The following is a 13,581-nucleotide window of genomic DNA, read 5'->3' as shown; positions in this document are numbered from 1 at the left end:
TCACAAAAGAGCTTCAGGTTCTCATATAAACAGAGATGGTAATTCTGAATCATAGGTGGTAATTTCTTTCTCCCGAGGCCTCCCGTCCCATGATCCTTTTCCCTTCTCCAGCTCTGTATCACTTTTGCAAATCACCTTTCCAGCTCTTAGCTTCATCCTACCCCCTCCGGTCTTTGCCTATCATTTTGCATTTCCCCCTTCCCCCACTACTTTCAAATCTCTTACTATCTTTCAGTTAGTCCTGACAAAGGGTCTCGACCCAAAACGTTGACCGTGCTTCTCCTTCTAGATGCTGCCTGGCCTGCTGTGTTCCACCAGCATTTTGTGTGTGTTGTTTGACTTTCCAGCATCTGCAGATTTCCTTGTGTTTGGTAATTCTGAAAATGTCTCGGGTTAAGTGGAAACAAGGTAATGAAAATATGTTTTCAGTCACGACTGTGCACTGTAAGTAAAATAGATTATAGATAATAATGACTTCAGTGTCTTACAATTCATCAGGACCAGCTGCCGAGAAATAAAAGAAAAAAAAACAAAGAAAGCATGTAACAGTTTAGTCATGATTTGTAAAATGAAAGTTCAGACATTTTGGATTATCACAGAATATAGAACATACAATGTCCATCTTCCCCATTTTCACGTGTGCCTATCTAAACATCTCTTAAAAGCTTCTAATGTAAATGTCTCTTCCACCATACCAGGCATCCATCACTCTCTAATTTTAAAAACTTGCCACTCACATCACCTCTCACCTTCAATGCATGCTCTCTGGTAATAGACATTTCTACTCTAGGAAAAAGATACTCCCTGTCTACCCTACCTATGCCTCTCAGAATCTTATAAACCTCTATCAGATCTCCCCTCAGCCTCTGCAGCTCCAAAGAAACAACTCAAGTTTATCCAGTCTCTTGTGATAGCACGTGTCCTCTAAACCAGGCAGCATCCTGGTAAACCTCTTCTGCACCCTCTCCAAAGCCTCAACATTCTTCCTATAGTGGAACAACCAGAACTGTACGCAATACTCCAGACGTAGCCTAACCAGAGTTTTATAAAGTTGCAACATAACCTCTTGACTTTTGTACTCAATACCTCAAAAATTAAAATAAACTGATATTATTAAGTTAGGGTATGTTGAAAATAAGTTTATGATTGAGAAAAATCAACAATTGTCCATTACACAGAGAAAATGAAATTAACTTAGAAATATATAATCCATTCACTTCCTATAATTATCAACAAATCAATGGAAGGAGTTATTGATTATTACATTAAGTAGCATCTAGTCTCTAATGGTTGGTCTAGTGACAGGGTGGAGATATATCAAGTCAAGTCAAGTTTATTGTCATTTTGACCGTAAACTGCTGGTGCAGTACACAGTAAAAAGAAAACAACGTTCATCCAGGTCCCTGGTGTCTCTACCAAAGGAGGTGTAAGCTACTACTCCTCTCCACTAGCCTGCTCCTCACCCTTGAGCAAGGTGTAGCACATGCTTAACTCCCTGAGCAGGGTCATGTGAAGCATGGGACCAGGTGGTGGATAGTCACATGAGCAGATCTCAAGTCCTGCTTATGCGACCACTGACATCAGGCAGACAATCTCTGAAGAGTATTGATAATGACTGGGGTCACCCATCTTGTAAAGACACTGCCCAGGAGAAGGCAATAGTAAACCACTTCTGTAGAAAAAAATTACTAAGAACAATCATGGTCATGGATAGACCATGATCGCCCACGTTATATGACAAGGCTCATAGCAAATGGACAAACTCTCTAATAATATAGAAACATAGAAAATAGGTGCAGGAGTAGGCCATTCGGCCCTTCAAGCCTGTGCCGCCATTCAGTATGATCATGGCTGATCATCCAACTCAGAACCCTGTACCTGCTTTCTCTCCATACCCCCTGATCCCTTTAGCCACAAGGGCCATATCTAACTTCCTCTTAAATATAGCCAATGAACCGGCCTCAACTGTTTACTGTGGCAGAGAATTCCACAGATTCACCACTCTCTGTGTGAAGAAGTTTTTCCTCATCTTGGTCCTAAAAGGCTTTCCCTTTATCCTTAAACTGTGACCCCTCGTTCTGGACTTCCCCAACATAGGAAACAATCTTCCTGCATCTAGCCTGTCCAATCCCTTTAGAATTTTATACGTTTCAATAAGATCCCCCCTCAATCTTCTAAATTCCAGCGAATATAAGCCTAGTCAATCCAATCTTTCTTCATATGAAAGTCCTGCCATCCCAGGAATCAATCTGGTGAACTTTCTCTGTACTCCCTCTATGGCAAGAATGTCTTTCCTCAGATTAGGGGAGCAAAACTGCACACAATGTTCTAGGTGCGGTCTCACCAAGGCCTTGTACAACTGCAGTAGAACCTCCCTGCTCCTGTACTCAAATCCTTTTGCTATGAATGCCAACATACCATTTGCCTTTTTCACCGCCTGCTGTACCTGCATGCCCACCTTCAATGACTGGTGTACAATGACACCCAGGTCTCGTTGCATCTCCCCTTTTCCTAATCAATATGCTTATCAACACTTCATTTAGATTGTACCAGAAGGATGCAATATTCTATTAGAGACCTGAAGCCGGTGTAGGCAAGTAATTAACAGTGGGAGAAAGATGACAGCAGTAACTCTTAACATCAAGTTAGTCTTTCAATATGAGTAATATCCTGAACAGATAACAAGAACATTTAGAGGGTGAACCCTCCAGCAAGTCACAGCTGACAAAATAAAATAACTATCCTTGTTAACAGCCATTTAAAAACCAGCGTATTTTATTTTATTCTAGATGTAATTTCTGTATACACCAAGGGATGAATGATATTTATATTTCAGGGAAAAAGGGAGGGACAGAGAGAAGGTGTCTGTAATAGGGGTGACTGAATGGGTGAAAGAGTGTACTCAATGCCAGCAAAGAACAAAAGAGGAAAAGAAGAGTAAACAGAAGAAGAACAAAAAGAGTAAACACGGGGAAGTCTGTGGATGTTGGAAATCCAAAGCAACACTCACAAAATGCTGGAGGAACTCAGCAGGTCATGCAGTACCTACAGAAATTAATAAGCAGATGATGTTTCAGGCAGATACCTTTCCTAGGACTGGAAGTGAAGGGGGAGACACCAGAATAAAAAGGTGGGGGTAGGGGAAGGAGGTTAGCTAGATGGTGATAGGTAGAAGTCAGGAGGGTGGGAAAGATAAAGGGCTGGAGAAGAAGGAATCTGTTAGGAGAGGAGAATAGAACTTAGGAGAAAAGAAAGGAGGAGGGGACCCAGTGGGAGGTAACAGGCAAGTGAGAAGAGGTAAAAGATGAGAGTGGGGAATAAAAGAAGGGCATGATGATTTTTTTTTACCAGAAGGTGTTGCTTCTCCACCTTGAGAGTGACCTCATCTTGGCACAAGAGGAGGCCACAGACCAACATGCTGAAATAGGCGTTGGGAGCACCAGACATCTGAATTTACTGGAAGAGAAAAATGCTGGAAATATGAAACTAAAGTCAGGGATGTTCAGTGTTTGGAATTATTGATCTTCAGAAAACTGTAATGTCCCTAGATGGAAAATGAGTTATTGTTCCATGAGCTTTCGCTGAGCTTACAAGGCAAAGGGAATGAGTCATCAAAAGTGGCATCATAGTCGAGGTGACGGAAATTCCAGTGGATGCTCTGATCTTTCTAAGACATGTTCTGAGCTAGTAGAGAGGGGTTTTGGCTTCAATTTTAATTCAATTGTTGAATCTGATTCAACAGTGGAGGTCTTCTCGCTTGAGCTCAGCCATTGTCCATGGCCTTGCCTTGACTGGTATGGTAATGATGTATGATGTCCGCTGTGAAAATTAAAAACAGCAGGCATATTTTCCAAGTCTGGATAGTTCCTTCTACTTCCTATTCCTGTCAGACCTTATTTTTTTCATATTTTCAGAATCCCTTTGTCACGGTCGAGGTTTGTTTCGTTTCTCTGGTTGCCCTTGATAAGGTGGTGTTGAGCCACATTCTTGAACTACTGCAATAGCCAACAGCATTGCAGTGCTCCCACAATGCTGTTGGGCAGAAAGTTCCAGTAAAAGGTCATTCACACTTTCACAAGTACTTGAGATTAAGCAGTCCACCTCGTCCTGGATAGCATTAAAGTTCTTAAAAATTATTTGGAGCTGCATTCATCCAGGAAAATGAAGAGATTTCATCATCCCTCGTACACACATTAAACCTGTGTCTAGCAGGAGGGGAGGGCTGGGATGTCAAGAAGCATGTCACTCACCAAAGGATGCCAGGTGTCTTGTGGTGCAGCGAGTTCGGCCACAGCCTCACAGCAACAAAAATCTGTGTTCAGTCTTGTTGTCTACGTACTATCAGTGTGGAGTCTGCAAACTCTCCTGTGACTTTGTGAGTCTGTTCAAAGTGTTTCCTTCCACTATCCAAAGAAATGCCTGCTGGTAGTTTAATTTGCACCTGAAAGTAATCCCAAATGTGTCAGTGATTGTTAGAATATAGGAAATGGATTGATGTAGGGTTAGTGTAAATGAGTAGTAGATAATCACTGCAAACTTGATGAGTGCAGCAGCCTCTTTCTGTGCTGTGTCTCTCTAGGTCAGAGGTGTCGAACTCAATTGCACATGGGGCCAAAACTCAAAGTACACTTTAGGTCGCAGGCCAAACAGGATAAACATTTATTGAACACACTAAAACTAAACATTTTTGAACATAAATATGAATAAAAACAGACAGGAATATTATTCCAGAAAAAATAAACTAAAACTTTAAATAACTTAAATATTTTGCTCTCCATAAAAATATCTCCTGTCAGTATTATACAAGTTAGAAATATGAGCATGCTGCAAAAAACCCCTGAAAATATAAATAAAATTTGTGCTTTTCAGCAAAAGTTAAAACAACAACAAATCAAAACACTCAGTTTTCTTTGCTCTTATGCCGTTTTGTCAGAGCTGGATGCTTGGCATCTTTTCTTGGCAATAAGTTCGTTTAGGTTTGGTGTAAGGTTCTGTGTTGTGGAGATTCTCAGGATGGACTGCAGGTGTTCATCAGTGAGATGACTCCTGTGTAATTAAATTCCTTAATTACAGCCACATTAGCTCCACAAATAAGACACACGGGTTTACCGGCAATGTCAGTAAACATATACTCAGCAACCCATCGGTTTTGAAAGACTCTTTTTTCAGAATCAACTTTTCTCTTCGCCATTGTTAGGGGTTAGCTTTGACTTCAGAATAGCGTTGTATACAGCAACAGACGCTTGACGCGGGAATGTTCCCGGGTAGCCTATCAGCAGCTGTTGCGCTGCATTATGGGATCTGTAGTTCGTGTGTTATCAGCGCTTCATGTCGCCGGGCCATTAATAATTAAAATAATAGATCTATCTAAAATGATCTCGCGGGTCGGATATAATTGTACGACGGGCCGGATATGGCCCGCGGGCCTTGTGTTTGACACCTATGCTCTAGGTCTCTAGGATGTCTGACCTGTTTCTGTAGCTATAGCATTTATGTAATTATCTCAATGAAGTTTAATGTGAGACTGGGGCTGAGGGGGAAATGGGTCAGCCATGATGAAATGGTGGAGCAGACTTGATGGGCCAAAGGGCCTAATTCTGCTCCCATATTTTATGGTCTTATGGGCAGGTCCTAATTTGCATGTCCTATATCACTGCTTCTAAAAAAATGTGAGAACATTCACTCCCATGTGATTCTATTCCACAGTCTTTTTCACCTCCAATTCATTTTAAGAATGATTGCTTCTGCCACAGTTTTCCTCTCTTTTAACCAATATTGACTGATTTTAAGCTTAGTTTTAACCAGCATAAGCACACCTAGACTGGTTGACACAATTGCCAAATAACCTACACCGTGTTTTCTGAATTCATTGATACAAACAAGCAGTAACAAGGAAGGATATTTGTATGCATCAGTTACTGCTCTTGTTTTGGTAAATTATCATATTTAACCATGTCAAAATTCCAAACATGAAAGAAGTTTTCATATTAATTTCTACTACTATTGAAAAATGAAACCTATCAACATTCTCAGGACAAAATGTGTACATTGGACTGGGAAGGTGAATATTCAACTCTTCTCTTAAAGCCAAGTACATTTTTCATTGTTTTCTGCATTCAACATGAGAAAAAATACACCCCAATGATGTTGCTTCAAGGGATCTGTTACACTTTCCAGTGCTTTAATATTCAAAGGGATTACTTACATTCCTATGACTTCTGTAACTCATGAATTTTCTGTGATTTTCACCTTGTTTTAGCAATTCAACTGTTTCAGTGATCTAAAGCAGATTGTAGTCTTGTGGTTTTGAAGTTCATTCCTTATAAATTCACTTTGATGTGAAGTTTTAGGCAGTTCATTGTTACCAACAGGAGGTGAATTTCTAGTCAACCGCCTTTTCAGAATTGACGTGCAATCTTACATCATTGTGGAAGCCACAGACAAAAAGCTATTCTAAACAGACATGTTCTCAGAAACGTTGAGTGTGTCCAGCGCTTGACAGCTGATATATTCACTACTTATGAATAACTTCATGCATTTTGATGTCTTTCACCACCGAGAGAAAACATAATGGAAATAATGAAGCAAACTATAATGTGATACAGAGAGCTCAGGACAATAAAATCTTCATTATTTAGACAATGATTCCCCAGGTGTTTACTTTTACTGTGGTGGCAGAGTGTTTTAAAGATCCAATGCCTTCTTTGGCAGTGAAATATATTGCATACATTATACAGTCAGAGATAACAGAAGTCACAAGTCTTACTCCATCTTGCAGCAGAAATATCAACTAACTACACAGCTGCATACCAAGTGAATGAATGCCATGGGTTTTCCATGAGAAGAAAATCTGAAATGATTTGTTTTTCTTTTGATAAAACTACATTCCTATTTTAAAATTATTAATCACTTCACCTGATTTGTGTTCTTCATTTTCTAGGTAACTTTTAAAGCAACAAAATACTCTGTCTCCCCAGATCTCAGATTTGTTCTTCTTGCATATGATGTCCAGCAGGTAGGACCCGGTTTAAGTGCATAAGGTAGAAGCATTGAATTAGTTGTCTCTAATGTGCCTTGTTTACTGATGTCACACACATACCGTGTAAGATAAAGATGTCAGAACATGCAGGACGTTCCCAGCTATTACTTCGTCTGATTATTTAGGTTATTGTCCTGAAAATGAGGATACATATACTTAATGGATTTTTACAATGCAAATTATTCTTGTTCTTTCCTGCTGCTGAAATGAAGGTTTGCAACAGCTCAAGATCTGCTTTTGTGTTTGTTCTGGGTAAATCCTAACGGAGAAAGGAGATGAAGAAATGTAATGACTGTACACTTTAATAGGAACAATGTCAGTTTTGCTGTTTCCCAGTTGTTTCTCCATTGGTTTAGAAGGAATTTGAAGAGCTTCTCTAATAATCTAGTTTGTTATTTTTACTTTTTTTTAGCACTACTATTTGAAATAATTTGAAGAGCTTCTCTAATAATCTAGTTTGATTTTTTACCGTTTTACATAGTGGTACCATTGGTTGCAGGAAATCCGGAGCAATACACACAAAATGCTTGAGGACAGCATATATGGAAATTATTAAACAGTCAATATTTCAGGCTGAGACCCTTCTTCAGGGCTGAAAGGAAGGGGGAAAATGCCAAAATACAGAAGTGCTGGGGGCAAAGAGGTTAGCTAGAAAGTGATGGGTGAATCCAGGTGGGGAGGAAACATAAAGGACTGGAGATGAAGGAACCAGAGAGGAGAGGAGAGTGGAGTTAGGGGAAAGGGAAGGAGGAGGGAACCCAAAGAGAGGTGATAGACAGGTGAAAAGAGGTAAGAGGCCAGAGCGGGGAATAGAGGAAGAGGGAGGTGGAGGGAAAAAAATTACTGAAAGGAGAAACAATATCCATTCCATCAAGTTGGTGTCCTTAGTTTAAATTGCCTTAAATATTCTCTGTGCATTGCATAAATGATGACTGATCTTGTTCTTTTGCCTGTTCTGAGCTCTGCTTGGAAATGAAAAATATTAGCGCCATGGGGGGTAACAAAATAACAAGATTAAGGAAAAGCTCAGTTTATTTTATATGTATGTTAAGAATAAGTGTGCCTGTTCTTTCTCATTTTCTGGACAGCCTTTGTAGGTAACAAGCTACTGCCAGACATGATAATATTATTAAGTTCCAGGCAGTTATATTTTCTGTAGAAAACTCTTTGAGTGTTACCATTTCAGGCCCATGGAGAGACAAAGGGGTAATCTATGTGTTGAGCCAGAGGATTTACACCAGGATTTAATTGTATTCATCTCCTCTGTATTAACCAGAAAAACACTGAGTTTGCAGAATTTCATGAGGGGGAGAGATTTTTTCAAATATTATTACTAAAAGAGAAGACATAGTTGATATCTTACTGGGCATAAAGGTGGATAAATCCCCTGGGCCTGATGAGATATGTACCAGGCTGTTATTGGAGGCCAGGAAGGACACTGCTGGAGACATAACAGAGATTTTTAAATTTTACAACAGGTGCGGTGTCGGGTGACTAGCTGCAGTTAATGAGGTACCTTTATAAAATGAAACAGGGCAGATGATGGGCCAATAATAACCATTAGCAGTTAGCACAATGCTTTACAGTACTGGAGATTGGGGTTTAATTCCTGCCACTGTCTGTAAGGAGTTTGTACATTCTCCCTCTGATCATGTGACTTTTTTACGGTAATGAAGCAAATGTTTAGCAAACATTTACACTGAATTATGTAAGTATAAATTTGGCCAAATAATTTAAAGTTTGGCCAGAATGATAGGACTTCAAGAAGAAACATAGAAATTCTACAGCACAATACAGGCCCTTTGGCCCACAAAGTTGTGCCGAACATGTCCCTACCTTAGAAATTACTAGGATTACCCATAGCACTCTAGTTTTTTTAAGCATGTACCTATCCAAAAGACCCTTAAAAGACCTTATCGTATCCACCTCCACCACCATTGCCGGCAGTCCATATGACAAGTTTGTGATCCTCTTGGAGGTTTAAGAAGAAAATAAAGGAGAAACCATAGGGATATTGAGGAAATAAATTTGGAAGTGTAAAGTCCTGATGGCTGAAACCACTGTTGCAAATAGTGGAATAGAATAGAGAAGGAATTTGTCCAAAACCTTAACTGCTATGGCAAGTTCAGTTCAGTGCAATAAGAGTAAACATGAAAAACATGGTTCTTTGTAAAATTGTTGTATATACTCTTCAGGAAATGAAGACAAAACAAAACCAGCTATAGCTGCAAAGAATTTATATTTTAAATTAACATTTGTGTTGAACTTAAACATGTAGAATGAAGAACTATCTTTAATTTTGATATTGTTGTCTAATCAAGGCTGTGTATAATTATACCATTTCAATTATTGTAATTGATACGTAACTTTCATCTTGAGAGATTTTATTCCCTGGAAAAGATAGCTATTAAACAACAAAGCTGACTAAGAGTGTTGGTAAAATCTAGGAATATTTTGATGAGGTGAAATCAAAAGTTTATTTCAACAGATTGGTGATTTAGTAATTGGAAGGCATATATTTAAAATCCCTTCTTAAAAGAAAGCTAATAGAATAGTTAAATGCAGAAAGTTTACAGGTATTACTTCAGCAAAGCCAATAACTGGTAGAAGCAGAATCAATAATAGCTTTTGAACAAAATCACCAGTAAGAACTTGAAAATAGTATGTAAAAGCTTTGTTGGAATGATAGTATATTCAGCTATTTAATGTGAGGGTAAACTCCTGAACTCAAAAGAAGATTTTAAGCCCTATTTGATAAGTATCAATATTCACCATCACTATTGTGAGGCTGTACTGTATAAAACTGCTCTTCAAAGACTATCCTACCTTCCTATCTGCTCCCTGCAATGAGGTCTAGCAATCAATGCTCACTATTGAGTGCTGGGTTCCCCCTCCCTGTGAAGGATGAAGGAGGAGGTACTTCCAGCTAACAAAGTAGATTAAATACAGATTATTTTATTTTTAATGATTAGATTTAGATTTTTACATGTTTAGATTTAGATAAATTGTTCTTAACACACATTTGAAACTCACAGAGGATTTCTGATTTATAAAAGACATCAGGATTCCAAAAGATTTATAAACTACAAAGGATTTCCAAACACAATTACAATTCTTACAAACTAAAAGAACATACAATGAGTTACAGACAAACGAGTCACTCATTGCAGAAACCGAAGGTCGAGGAATGAATTTTAGTTCTTTTTTCTGTCACCCCATTTTCTCCTTGACATTCCATGGGATTCCCAATGCTTTCTAATCTTCATACTAGCTACTACTAGCTGATATTAAATCAGATAGCTCTGCTGGGTCAAAGTAATTCACACAGATGGTCTAAAAGCTTCTCGAAACAGAACCCAGATACCCAAAAACATACTGTGAGGGATGACTCACTGAGTACACAACCCAACTATTGGTTGATCAACTATTATTGTGAATATGTTTGATGTGCTGTGACAAAATAAACCCAGTCCAGAACCGTCCTTGATCGCTATCACAATGGTTAAAATAACATAGCTGTAGCCGCCTGGTTTGATGTTGGCCAAATAACAGAACCTCATTGCGTTATGTTTAGCCGCTGCAGACCTGAACATTTCATGGTCACTTCACTTTGTTGTGTACATACATCTACTGATGCTTCTGGACACATCATCAGTGATGTTCCTGGAATCATCGGGTGTTTCGGGTCTTTAAACATCATACACCCTTCTCCAGGTGACCCAGCCGGGGCTGATCAGACCCCAGCTTGTGTCCAGATGGCTAGCTACACATGACCCCATGGCTCCCCTCTCTTGAGCCACAGCCACCTTGAGGCCCTCTCTGCCGCATCGGTGGTACTGCAGATGGCTCTCCTCTTCCTCTCTCCCTCGATGCCCAAATTGCTGTAGGCTCTGGCTAAGGAACGGGCTGCGAATCCCCTACAACCAACTTCCACTGGGAGACACCTCGCTCTCCGTCCAGCCTGCTGGCAGTTGCTGACCAGTCCTGCGTACTTAGAGAGCTTCCTTTCAAAGGCCTCTTCCAAGTGATCTTCCCATGGGACCGTCAGCTCCAGCATCACCACCTGCTTCGTAGACTTAGACACAAGGAGAATGTCTGGCCGCAGGTGGTGGCTGCAATATGGTCGGGGAACCTCAGCTGCCTTTCAGGGTCCACCAACAGCTGCCAGACCCTTGCAGAGGTCAGGATACCTGCCACTGTTCTTTTGGCGGGTATTGGCTGCTCCCGGCTCTTACAAAGGCAATGGTCTGCTTGGAGGGTCGGGACTGCTTCGCCCACTCCACTCCTGCGCTGATGGCTTCAGTGATGGTCTTCAGGACCTGATCATGCCTCCATCATTACCATCCCTCACCAAGTGCCCTTGTGCAGCTGCTGAGAATGTGCTCCAGGGTTCCTCGCTTGGAACACAGTGGGCACGCTGATGACTCTGCTTTGTAAAACATCTCTTGAGCAGCCAATCCCTGATGTGAAATTTACATTAGCAAGTGAAGACTGGTTCTTATTTGCAACAAGAATCTAAGCAAGGAATAGTGGTTAGAAGATTAATTTTGTCACAAACAACTCTGACTCTTTGGAAAGATGATGCTGTTGTGCTAGGAAATTGAGGCTAGTAATAATCTTCTCAGGCCCTGGAAAGACCAAAAGACCATAAAATCTTGGGAGTAGAATTAGGCCATTTGGCCCATCAAGACTGCTCCACCATTTAGTCATGGCTGATCCTTTTTCTTCAATCCTCAACTCCACTCCCTAGCCTCCTCTGGTAACCTTTGATGCCATGTGCAATCAAGAACTTATCAAGCTTTGTTTTAAATGTACCTAATGACCTGGCCTCCACAGCTGCCTGAGGTAATACATTTCACAAATTCATCACTCTCTGGCTAAAGAAATACCTTCGCTTATCTTCTTTAAATGGACGTCCCTATTTCCTGAGTCTGTGCCCTCTTGTCCTAGACTAGCCCACCATGAGAAACATCCCTTTCACATCTACTCTGTCTAGGCTTTTCAACCTTCAAAAGGTTTCAATGAGATCACCCCTCATCCTTCTTAACTTCAGCGAGTACAGACCCAGAGCTATCAAACATTCTACGTATGTTAATCCTTTCATTCCTGGAATCGTCCTTGTGAACCTCCTCTGAACACTCTCCAATGCTAGCACATCTTTTCTCCCTATCAAATTTCAAGTTGAACTCAATCATATGTGATCACTGCCTCCCAAAGGTTCTTTTTAACTTAAGCTCTATAATCACCTTTGCTTCATTTCATAACACCCAGTCCAGTATAGCTGGCTCAACGACAAACTGCTCTATAAAGCCATCTTGTAGGCATTCAACATACTCACTCTCTTGAGATCCATTACCAACCTGATTTTCCAAATTGACCTGCATGTTGAATCTCCCACAACTATGCTAACATTGCTATTTTGACAAACTTTTTCTATTTCCTGTTGTAGACTGTGGTTCACATCCCAGCTACTGTTGGGAGGCCAGTACATGATTGTCATCAGGGTCCTTTTACCCTTGCAGTTTCTTAACTCAGCCCACAAGGATTCAACATCTCTCGATCCTATGTCACATCTTTCTACCGATTTGATACCATTCAGACAGACAGACAGACAGACATACTTTATTGATCCCGAGGGAGATAGGGTTTTGTTACAGCTGTACCAACCAAGAATAGTGTAAAAATACAGCAATATAAAACCATAAATAATTAAATAATAATGTTAATCATGCCAAGTGGAAATAAGTCCAGGACCAGCCTATTGGCTCAGGATGTCTGACACTCCGAGGGAGGAGTTGTAAAGTTTGATGGCCACAGGCAGGAATGAATTCCTATGACGCTCAGTGTTACATCTCGGTGGAATGAGTCTCTGGCTGAATGTACTCCTGTGCCTAACCAGTACATTATGGAGTGGATGGGAGTCATTGTCCAAGATGGCATGCAACTTGGCAGCATCCTCTTTTCAGACACCACCGTCAGAGAGTCCAGTTCCACCCCCACAACATCACTGGCCTTACGAATGAGTTTGTTGATTCTGTTGGTGTCTGCTACCCTCAGCCTGCTGCCCCAGCACACAACAGCAAACATGATAGCACTGGCCACCACAGAATCGTAGAACATCCTCAGCATCGTCCGGCAGATGTTAAAGGACCTCAGTCTCCTCAGGAAATAGAGATGGCTCAGACCTTTCTTGTAGACAGCCTCAGTGTTCTTTGACCAGTCCAGTTTATTGTCCATTTGTATTCCCAGGTATTTGTAATCTTCCACTATGTCCACACTGACCCCTTGGATGGAAACAGGGGACACCGGTGCCTTAGCCCTCCTCAGGGCTTCTTTACCAGCAGAGCCACGCCACCCCCTCTCCCTTCCCTCCTATTCCTCCGATTTAACATGAAACCTTGGATACTCAGCTCCCAACTATAAGAACTCTTCAGCCATGATTCAGCAATGGCCACAAATTCATACCTGACAATCTGTAATAGTGGAACAAGATCATCCACCTTATTTCTTATATTCTGTGTATTGGGATATAACTCTTTGAG

General features: G+C 40.6%; 1 protein-coding gene across 2 annotated transcripts in view; it reads left to right on the top strand.

The window, feature by feature from the left end:
* The window catches only part of LOC140728601 (inactive dipeptidyl peptidase 10-like), a 1,645,453-nt gene that overhangs the window by 1,278,522 nt on the left and 353,350 nt on the right, over positions 1-13,581 (top strand). For both annotated transcript variants that reach the window (XM_073047583.1, XM_073047584.1), the window contains exon 5: positions 6,941-7,015. In XM_073047583.1, coding sequence (XP_072903684.1) covers positions 6,941-7,015 — 75 coding nt within the window. The remainder of the gene's footprint in view (positions 1-6,940; positions 7,016-13,581) is intronic.

This window comes from Hemitrygon akajei, chromosome 5, assembly GCF_048418815.1.
Source record: "Hemitrygon akajei chromosome 5, sHemAka1.3, whole genome shotgun sequence".
NCBI lineage: Eukaryota > Metazoa > Chordata > Chondrichthyes > Myliobatiformes > Dasyatidae > Hemitrygon > Hemitrygon akajei.
This window is presented reverse-complemented; position numbering and strand designations above follow the sequence as displayed.